The sequence below is a fragment of the Mercenaria mercenaria genome, chromosome 3, assembly GCF_021730395.1.
Source record: "Mercenaria mercenaria strain notata chromosome 3, MADL_Memer_1, whole genome shotgun sequence".
Classification (NCBI taxonomy): Eukaryota; Metazoa; Mollusca; class Bivalvia; order Venerida; family Veneridae; genus Mercenaria; species Mercenaria mercenaria.
This window is the reverse complement of record NC_069363.1, coordinates 74850020-74861757: the sequence shown is the minus strand read 5'-3', so window position 1 is coordinate 74861757 and position 11738 is coordinate 74850020. Positions and strand designations below refer to the sequence as shown.

The window sequence follows — 11738 nt, the reverse complement described above, 5'->3', positions numbered from 1 at the left end:
TAGAGATCCTTCACAAAGTTTGTTCAGGACGGGTCACATGATCTCAATTTGTTGCCACCACAGCGATTCTTACACGAAACCTAAGGGCTTAAAAGGTAATTAAGACTAAATTGAGCGGCCAGCACAGGTGTCGGCAATTTAACATGGAATTAGATAAATCTTCTTCCAACAAAGAAAAATGTTCAGAAGTAAACAATTAAGGTTTCAGAAGTTAAAAAATTAAGGTCTCGTTCAAGTTTGATAACGGGCCAGGTTAGTAGCGGAAGTCCAGTCTTAGTTTTCCTTGATATATCAAAATACCATATTTCACTATGTTTACACTTCTTCACCAGTGTAAAAGATATTGATAGATAGAATGTATAAACCTTCTAGTATTGACAATCAGAGAAATTTGTTCTTAATTGCATGGAACCTAGTGGTCTACGTAGTACTGTTCTGTGCATTAATTTATCAAAAGAAAGGACGTATTTAACTACATAATGGTCTACGTATTTCTGTTCTGTGCCATAAATTTATCAAAAGAAAAATATTATCATTTGTACACATTTTCCTTGTCATACTTTAACAGCTTTTGAATTCTAATAAAACCTTGGTCAGATTACACTGCAAGGATAGAATAGAAAGGTCAGTTTTACCGAGAATCATGTGCCTTGATTTAGAAAAAAAATTACAAAATTCTTCTAGTTTATCGAACGTAGAAGTTTTCTAAAAGTATTAAAACTGGACCAAAATGGAAAATAATATTGCATCATTATAGAGATATACATTATGTTTTAATAAAAAGAACTTAAAGAAATGCTGCTGCTGGCAAAGAGGAGTGAAATTCTGTACAAAATAGACCATTGATACTAGAGATATATGTTACTGGGCAAAATATATTGTCAATAACGCCTAACAATATATATCTCCAGGAAGTCCCACAGATGCAACCTTATCTGATCGTTTTGTACGCTTGAACTGGCCAAGAAACGAAGAAATTGAAACTATAAAAAGGTAAATTTTCCTCTACCTTTATTTATAACAGAACAACATTTACATAAATTGTTTAGAGGTTGCAGTTTCCACAGTTGCTATTGATCCAGTCATAAAATGACGTGACACGAGCGTAAACACTAGGATATGTCACCACACCGCCGTCATGGCAACCGGAGAATCCCCATGACGTGACACCAACTAGTTCATTTCCGCAGACCAGAGGACCGCCGCTGTCACCCTATTTCAATGGACAAAACGTCAGTGTATGATTGTTAGCAAACGTTGGGAGGAGTTCTGAGTTCTTAAGTTAATATCAGTTATAAAATGATACTAAAACATTCTGGATAAAAACTCTTCATGTTTGTTGTTTATATTCAACGATACTAAAGGTAAAATAATAAAGGTAATCGCCAATGCTTTGACAAAAAGTAAAAACAAAACATGAATTAGTCTTTCTTTAAGTGAGTGCATCATTAGGTTCTTGCATAAAAGAGGTGTAACTATAAAGGCAAAAATATCTTAAATTCATTAAGTTACATAGACAGATTATACCAATCACCTCGTGGTTAAAGCATCGCCAAGAAGCGCATTGTAAATAAATGTGTACGAGAATTACTAACATTGCAAGATCCACTTCCTTCGGCTGTATCATAACCTTTCACACAGATATGTTGATTTAGGATGTTTTTGCTTCCCCAGTAGCTCACACACTGGCTCTTGCTCAGTACAGACACGTCAGCTTTCTTCAGTTTTGAAGCACCAGACCCATCAACTGTAAGTTATTACAGGTTTACAAATCTATTTAGTTCATACATCTTGTTATACATGTATCTTGTAATTTCTTTTTTACTCGGCTATAAATGGTAAATTTCGATTTCAACACTTTTATCAATGATAAACTATATGTTTTATGTGTTATGTGTTTTTACTCGGCCAATGATAATCAGGGGTTCAATTCTAACTTGGTCATAAAAAGAGCCTATCAACCTTATTTTAATTCGACTGCAAAATTATTACAACTGAAACGTATGCATCACTGAGAAAAACAAAAGGCGGTACATTGCACAGACTCTAAAAAAAGCCTGAATCCATTATTTTTCACGAATAAGAACCTGCATGGCGTATTGAAATATTACAATAAATATAGGGAAAAACAATCTTATAAAATACCAGTAATTAATTTATATACCGATGCACATGTTTAGACGAAAATGTTTTTTTTTTCAGTGTTTGCACTCGTATAATTTCTCAAAGATTTTAAGTACCTTTTACACCCCATCCACTGATGGTGCAGATTTGACCTGCATAGTCATTTGTTCCGCTTGCTATTTTGATAATGTTCTTTGTGATGTCTTGTCCATTGGGTTTAAGCCTAAGAAGAGCAACGTCATTCGGAAATCCCCCAGATCCTTGGTTGTAGTTGTTGTGCTTATAATATTAAAATATATATATTATATGGTATAGAACAAACGATTAGAAAGCATATTTACAGGATTTATTATGCAAAGAACAGGTATTTATGAAAGAAATGTGAAAATGACCAGTCGTCAAAAGTTCTTTCACAAGTGTGGTTGATAGTTTATATTTTGTTCATGTCAAGTCTTGTTTAAACTAAGACTTTTTTGAGGGGGGGGGGGGGGGGGGGGAGTGGAGACCTGTGATTTAAAAACTATTCTAGAACAATAGCTTTTCAGATGAATACGTAAAGAGATGAGTTTTATCCTTATGACTGCCTGCAAGTGTTCTAAAGTAGTAACGATATGAAACTGTTTTTATGAATTTTCTATGTTCTTTTCATTGTTTTAAATGATGTCGCTATAAACTGAATCCACGAACAAAAACCTATGAAAAGATATTTCAGACTTATGTTCGGCATATTGTAAATTGTTTGACAACAAAAAGAGGGAAAAATTATAGAAATACAAATCAGTATTTGGATATGCCGCCAACTACAGCAATAGTACCAGAAAAGAATGCTGCAATATCAGTAGCCTGGTTCCCTGCGTTTACTGGTAGCAGTTAAGAGGCAGGTAATCCAGTTGTTTTGCAAATGTCCTTTTTGTAGTAAAAACTTTATTGTAAATAATCTACTAAATAGGCCGCAATAGACGCCAATTCCTACAAAAAATGCCTTTGTCATTTGGTTTAAACTGTATTTATTTCCACAATTTTTTTTTACAAACATGAGTAGTACGTTTAAATTAACAAAGTTTGATAAAAAGACATACATCAATCAAAATAGTACAAACAAACAAAGAAAATATTATTCGAATGGATTGGAAAACAAGCTACTTAAAACTTATATGAATTCCGCTCCTTTGTCATTTGTTTCCAGAACTGCCAAACTTACATGGTAGCTCAGGCCCTGTCCACAAGATGGCGCAAATCTTGACTGAACAGTAAATGATGTTGCTACGCCAGAATAGTTAATATACTGTAGTTATCGAGTGGGTATAAACAGGTTAAATAAGATTTATATTGAAAGTGAAAATCGTAAAGCCATTGATCATTAAGCAGCAATAGATAAAAATATGATTTCAATGCATCATGTTAATAGATATATGACAGCGGATGAGTGATGCAGTATATGAGGCTTACCATGATAATATCTTCAATGTCAAACCAAATGTAGTTCCCTGGGTTAGTATAATCGTGAAGGTCAACCACTATTGCCAGTGATGATGGAGTTCTGCGATAAAAAGGTAAATATGACCGTATAATGTCAACATGTTTAAACTTTTAATTTTCTCTAATGGCTTTCTCCGCGGCCTGTCCCATCTAAGCTTAATTTCGTATTAAGATAATTTTCATTTTTGACATGAAATATGTAACAAAAAGGCCACGTTGCAGCATGTCTCATAATCGAAATACTATAATAGAATGGTGTTACACTAAATTCACACACTAGAAATCGCAGATAATTCACTAGACGTCTAAGCACACGGGACATGTAACTTCTTCGTCGTGTTAGTAGTTTAAAAAAACGCATTTACACCGACCTAACTTTTTGGTGTCTTATATGTGTCAAGAAATAATGTTTCCTTGTTTCATCGACTTTTTATATAAAAAAGCATATTAGAATACACGGACCATGTCTTGATATCTTTAAACAATCCGAATCAGCTATAGTGGGCGTTAAGGTTATAACACACTAAATAGTTGTTGTTCTTTATTCTATATAAAATTGACCTACTTCCAATGGCCGCAGCACACATCAGGACCCATTTTAAATGTCTGTAACCTACATTTTGTTGAAGAATAATGTCAGTGCTAAATCAAAATCAAAAGAAAAGTGGGGGTCATGTTTGATGCAAGAAAAATAATTTCAGTCAAACACACAAACTGCAAAATCAGCTAAAAAATGAGACCCCAAATTACACTGGTGGTGTATGATCTAAGTTTCCATGAAAAATTTTGTCATGTTGTTATTTCATTATGAAAATGCTAACTACATGTCAAGCATATATCTGTTATGTGATTATTGCAAAACAATTGCAAAGAAAATAAGGAAAATAGCTTTACAGAGCAAAAAACTGAGAAATATTCGTATCCGTCATTATACCATTTTTTTTCGCGCCATTTTTCTATTTAGTGTCTGTATGCCTTAACCTCTTCCGTCGTGTTTGAATATGCCAGTATAATACTTAGTTCGAGATATCCTACATTATAATTATTTATAACGCTGTACACATACTCGGAAGAACCTCCGCACTGGTTTCCATTTTTTTAACGAACATTATTACAAAAAAACACATACCTTCCTTCTACACAATGGGCTGCTGTAAGCACCCAATCCTGTGCGATCACCGATCCACCGCACATGTGTGACCCTCCTGTTGGTCCCATTGAAAGTAGCGCCGCCTGGTGGGGGAACTCGTAGGGCGTAGCTTCGATCCCATTAATGATTCTAGACACGCTCATTGGCTTGCTTAGCGTGCGAGAACCTGCCTCATCAGAGGCCACAACGGCTTAAAGCAGAAAAGCAATTATTTATTTATGTGTTTATGGGACATGCCTCCAGATCCACATTACAATATCTTTTTGTTTTTGAAACAGATATACAAATGTTATTGAATCATAAATCACGATCATTTAAGGTGATAATTGTTAAATTGTTATTGTGTAAGTAACGCGGTACATATCTGTTTTTATATATTCTACAAACAATACTAGTGTTCTTGTAAAGACATAAATCTGCTTGCATCACACTGAATCATAATAATAAGAATTATGTTTTTCATATGTTTTACTGATGAACAAATAAAAAAAATCAGAAAATCTCGAGACTGCTAGCTTCGAATGTAAAAGCCTCAAAACTGTATTATATTACAAGTATATTTTTTCAGATAGATGCGAGAAAACGACGTTTATAAAAAAACAATAAAGAAGAATAAGAACAGAAGAAACGAAATGTCGAATTATTACAATGCAAAATTTAATCTAATAAACTATAATCTGATGTTACATTTCTGTAAATGTATAAAACAGACGTTTTCATAGGTCAACAACGAAAATTCTTAATGACATAATATATAAATACATCAAATTCAAAGTAGTAAAAAGAACAGCTTAAAATATAAAAGGAATATAAAATATAACTCACCTACAACTGCGAACAGAAGAGTAAGTACGAACATCTTGGATATTTGTCGATCTTACAAGTGTGACGAGAATGACAATAATTCGACCATCTTTTATACCAAACCATGTTCAAATATTCGTGATTAAGTATGGGACAGTTAGCAGGTGTATACAATTAACAGGATCTGACCAGTGGTCAGTATGGCTAATTTATTGGTCAATACGGCTAATTTAGAGACACTTTAGCCACTTCTGGAAACGTTAAGGACAGTCAAGAACTATCATTTGTACTTACTTTGCACGACAATGCCCGTAATAAGGACTGGAAATGTTTTAATACACGTATTTAGAATTTCTTAACTGTACTTAACATTGAAATTGCCACAATAATTTTACTAAACATGTTTTATACTCTCACTAGTTCGTCTGTGCACGGTCAAGTACAGCAATTTATTGGTGTATACAAAGTCATTGACATACTCACCACCTGAGGTATGCTTAATACTTTATTAATGCACTTTTCAACTTATGGCGAAACAATGCCACGGACATTTATTGCAATGATTGATATTCGGCAATTTCCATGCGACGACGCATTTCGGCATTTTTCGGTAAATACGGAATATTATTATGGAGAATACCGAAATCACGTACGGAAAATTCGTAAATAACAGAAACTGTCAATTATGATATAAGGGGTCCACTTACTTAAAGGAAAATAATGTACGTGTCTATTTATCCCGCTATCTAAAACATTTCTGCTTTCTCAGTCTCCAGTTTTGGTAAAATGGTCCGAGTTACGAGAGGTACACGTATCTGTTTAGAATATTGTTGAAATATTAACCGGAAAGTTTTACATTTACATCATTTTACTTCTATCTTTAATGAGATTAAGTTTTTTTTGCAAATTTTGTCTACATTGTCAAATTTGCTGAAAACGAATTGAATCTTATGTAATAGAAAGAGCATTGAAACTCAAGGGTAAATGATTTGTACGAGGGGGCGTAGCCCCCGAGTATAAATCGTTTACCCGAGAGTTTTAATGTTCTTTCTGTTTTGTATCATAGCCTTCCATATATGGTAGTTGTAGGCGTTCCTCACTGCCATATACAGCAGTTCAGTGAGTACTTGAAATCCTTGCACTACAAATGTGTAAAGCCCAGGTAAAATAAACCAATGCTAGAGCAGAAAATCAATAAAATACACTTCGCTGTCTACTGTTCCAGACACGCTGGCATACTTTCCTATCCAACAGTGCGGTAACTAGCGTGCGGGTATTAAATACCTGCACACTTTTAGTTACCCCACCCTGTAGTCAGTGTATACGATTTACCTACACCAAATTTGTTAAGAAAAAACACCGAGCTATGATACAATTTTCAGTTATTTCAGAATTCCTGTTATAGTTTGTCACAGATAATCGTTCAATAATATTTTCTAATGCATGTAGGCATTTTACTTATGATATTGCAGAACCATGGTTTACCATATCGAAACATTACGATGAAGTTACACAAATGCGGCAATCTGACTAAAGTACATCTCCTATTACGCTACGCACAGGATCTGACAACGAGCTATTGATGGCCTCGTTCTGACAACCCTTCCGCTAGCCAATCAAAAGCTACCTTACAGCATTCTGTAAGCTTTATAAAGTCTTGGATTTTGATATCAACAATTTTTAAGTCGAAAGATTTCAGATAGCCAGTTAGCTCAGTCGGTAGGGCACTTGCTCTGTAAACGAGAGGTCCCAGGTTCGAGCCCTGGGTTAACTACAAATTTTTCTTTCTCTTTGACATTCGAACAAGTTGTCTGATTGGTTCAAACAAAAATAGATTTGCGAAAATAAAAATAGCAATATTGGAAATCCAAAATAAGTAGAAGACGAATGTGAATGGGTCGTTTTCAGATCTTTGTTTAGAAGATCAAGTACTTTAGTCAGATTGACAAATGCGGAATAATTTCACGAGAGAATTATACATGGTGTATAAGACCGTCTCGTATTGTTGAAATATGTTAAAACAGGGTTCTGCTAAATATTATTTCGATTCTGATATGTCTTTAATTTAACACTCAGACTAAATAGGAAACACTATTTCATGGCACTTGAATGACGCCAAACATAGAAGGTCGACGTAACGTCAACACGAAACCGTGTTTTAACAATTTTAGAATACGCGAAGTATCACGTCCCGCGTAATAATGTAGGAGAGCGTATATGTCTAATGAGCTATTTTTAACATATAGAACGTGCAACACCGTTCCGCTATATCATTTCGATTCAGAAACGACATTTATATAAAATAATAGATCAAATATAGTAGCGCTTGTTCTTGGCCCCTGTATTGCGCCAAATAATACGAGGACGTGACGTAAGATTTCCGTGTTTTAAGTTCATAGTTCAAAAGATTTCAAGGTATTTCAACACTTGGGACAAAATGTAAGTTTTAAGGACGGTTGCGGCAGTGTTAGGTAAAAAATCCAGAAATAGAATTTGTTCAAAATTTGTATATGAACACAGTGTCATGTTAGAAACAGAGTTATGAAAAAATCGAAGTTCACTTTGCTTGTTCAGAAGATATCTGCCCTTGAATATGCAAATTTGAAGAAAAATCTAGTTTTAAGGGCAGATAACTCCTAAACAAGCACGGTGACCTATAATTGTTCAACATTTTTATATTTCTAACATGAAATTGTGTTCATATACAAATTCTATTATTGGAAAGTTTGCCCCATCTCTCATACAATTTAAGAAACTGCAGCAAGTGTTTTTAAAACTACATGTAGCACCGGAAGTCATTTATAACCAGGACAAACAAGTCAAAAGGGAGGTAATAATGATTGTCCAAACTTGCATTCTTAATGAATAACGAATTTCAGCAAAATACGTAATTGTAAATGATTTTTTAAAAAATATATAATATATTTGTTCTTATTTTTTGAAAATCAAATTTAAAAAATATCTCCAATGAATTTTTAACGTGTATTGATAAAGCTTTTCCTTTATCTGCATTGACCAAATTGATCGAATTGTGGTATAACTTTTACGTATCTGCAGTGATGTCTTTTTGGTCTACGTAGGGTGCGCATGCACGTAATTCTACTTCCCTTGCTAAGATAGGGGCCGAGTATAAATTCGTCTAAAGATGAAATTAAATGTTGATGACTACTTGATTAAACTTAAAGCAAGTGTGGCCGCACAAGTATGAATATGACAAGTATAATAAGAATCATCATGTTTCTAAACTTTTCTATTTTAGCCAAAAAGTCTCAGCCTGTTTCATGCGTTGGGATTACTGGAATTAATAAATTTAGGTGTTAGCTTTCCAAAAATCATGAGAATGATCATATATTGTGTTTATTTCGTTTAGAAATCACAAGAATAATGGAAACATAGACAAATATATGTACCCCATACTATCTATTTTTTGTTAGAGACAATGTAGCATAGAGAGGAAAAAAGATTTATCAGTCAAAATGACACATTGTAATCGTACGTTAAAAATAAGCTTAACCACTGACAACAATGATCAACAAAACAACAGCAACAAAACAAGATAATCAGAAAACGAAAAAAACAAAACAATAACAACAACAAACAAACACGCACGCACACGCGCACGCACGCGCACACACTCACAGTATAATTCTAACAACGTACATAGCATAGAGTTAAAACATAGTCTTAGTAATGGGATCGGCTCCCTAATGAACTTTGTCTTCAGTTTTATTAAATTGATATACTGATGAAGAGAACAAAAATACTTAAAATAGACTGAAAGATTCAAAAAGTAATTCACTTACTTATAAAAGAGAATATAAAGATAATCAAATACTGAAATGTTGAAATGTCTAATAAGATTGACTTCCGAGGAAATGGCCCCTCTTCACCCACTCCCCACGCCCCCGCGCCAAATTGTTTCGTGTTAGATATGTTGGGGACGGCTTTAAGAACTTGTGGCCCGACCCATTTACTTATTTATTTTTGTTTGTAAATAGTTTTATGTTCTGGTAGATATTGAATGAGCAATAAAATATGTTTAAACTTTTAAGCTCCTAAATTAATTACTCATGCGCGAGTCCACGGAATAATGACGGATGTTAATGTATTTATAATATTAAGGACTAAAATAATCTTTGTTTCCGGTAACATGCTAAAAAAATTAGGGTAGGTAGGGCGGATTTTTTTTTTTGGATTTTTTTTTATTAAGGGACACTTTTCGGAAATAATTTTTGTGTCAAAAAATGAATACAAATAAGGGGGTTATGCCTTTAGAGCACCAGCATGTTGAATTCTAACATCACGGCCATGTTTAAAGCATAAAAAGTGCAGTTTTGCAACTTTTTGTTAAAAAGTTGAAAAAAAAAATTCTTCAAGGCCATAAAAACATTTAGGGTCGAGCCAAAAATTTAGGGTAAGTCGGAATACCGGAAACAAACATTTTCCTTACGCCTAAGCCGCGCCATGAGAAAACCAATATAGTGCATTTGCGAAAAGCATGGATCCAGAACAACCTGCGCATACGCGCAGTCTAGTCAGGATCCATGTTGTTCGCTTTCAAAGCCTATTGTAAGTTTGTAATTAGAGAAACCGTGAGCGAACAGCATGGATCCTGACCAGACTGCGCGGATGCGCAGGCTGGTCTGAATCCTGCTGATCGCAAATGCATTATGTTGGTTTTCTCATGGTGCAGCTCATATACTCTTTAGAAATAGTTTCTTACATATAGAACACATTGATAATCCACATAGTCTATATAAACTGATGCATAGCTTGAAAAAGAACTACAATAATATAAAAATCAAATACCATTCATACAGAATGATATTGGAAAAATAGTATTTACAAGTTAATCCGAGAAACAGCTGCTAATTTCAAACTTAAAAGCCAAGTACAAAAGTGAAAAATAAAGTTTTGTTTTTTATTTTTGCAAATACTGAAAGAAGAAAACTTACCAAAGGCGCGTTTAAGAAATATTCCAAGACACCAGTTAGCAGTCCCGATCAGATCGTGCGTGAACTAATTAGCAACTGTTTCTCTTCAACAGAATACAAATTAAAAACAATGTTTAAAGATGTTACAAATTATTTACACATGTTAAAATAACGTCTTAAATGTATGTAACAAATCTGCATTTATGAATGAAACACGGTATAACAATAAGTATGAGTAAGATAAACAACAAATTATTATCATAATCTGCACAATACTATGGAACGCTGCATATGTTGGAAGGTTTAAACAAATATTTTCACTCATTGTTTTATTTTGTCAAGTCAAATTGCTTTGAATTTCTACATTAGTTACACTGGTTTATTACTTTTGTATCTCATCTTCAATTATCTTACAGTTTTGTTCCTCAACGTTAAATAAATTTCAATGACACGCGCGTGAATATAAGGGAACTACAGAGATATTTAAAAGACATATGACAAGATAAGTTACCGGATAAACTCATCATCTGAAACAATAATGATCTCATACAGCCATGGCGTTCCATACATAGTGGTATGAGGACGAATTAACACTGTACGACTTTGATGTCACATACAGAACAGGTGTTTGAAGTATATATGCAAGTTAGATCTCTTGAAGAGTATTAGGTGAGTGGGATATTATAATGCATATATGTATTGACACAGCTTCAAGCGCCTGTGCATACAGAACCGTTTAATAGTACTTTTTTAAGCTGGTCTCATTTTAGCAACATTTTTTTTTCACTTTTCACGCATATTTTGTAATACATTAAGGGAACAAAAAGGTTCATCGAAAACGGTTAGGTTGCTGTTACAAATTACGGTCCCATCATTTTTTCCTACAATGTAGAATCTGATGAAACTCTGATTTTTTAAAAACTTTAGAATATACTTAGAAAATTCGGTAAATAAAAAACGATAGGTCGTGTGCTTGACTTTTTTTGCTAGACTGATTTGAAAAATTTGGACCTCACACAAGTTTTCATAATGGGAGTCTGTGGGAAATTTACACTTCTGATAACATTTCTGCGAACCGATTTTTTTTTACACAGTCGTTAATAAACATATGGCCTTTAATATGGTGAAATAAAAATGTACAGGTTCCTGTGCTTATTTTTGAGATATTTGCCCATGATGAAAAATATCTACACCTTTCACACTGATTTTGAGACGTTATTTGGAATTATTTAACTTGTCAAATGTTT

The 11738-nt window shown here is 33.8% G+C and overlaps 1 protein-coding gene across 1 annotated transcript; it reads right to left on the bottom strand.

The window, feature by feature from the left end:
- Positions 1-968: 968 nt before the first annotated feature.
- LOC123524380 (fibrinolytic enzyme, isozyme C-like) lies at positions 969-7040 on the bottom strand. Its single transcript, XM_053539966.1, has 5 exons — positions 4733-7040; positions 3574-3664; positions 2241-2403; positions 1596-1747; positions 969-1213 (listed from the first exon to the last, which is right to left on the bottom strand). Exons 1-5 carry the CDS (start codon positions 4894-4896, stop codon positions 1046-1048), a joined length of 738 nt encoding a protein of 245 aa, XP_053395941.1. The 5' UTR covers positions 4897-7040; the 3' UTR covers positions 969-1045.
- Between the last annotated feature and the right edge of the window lie 4698 nt (positions 7041-11738).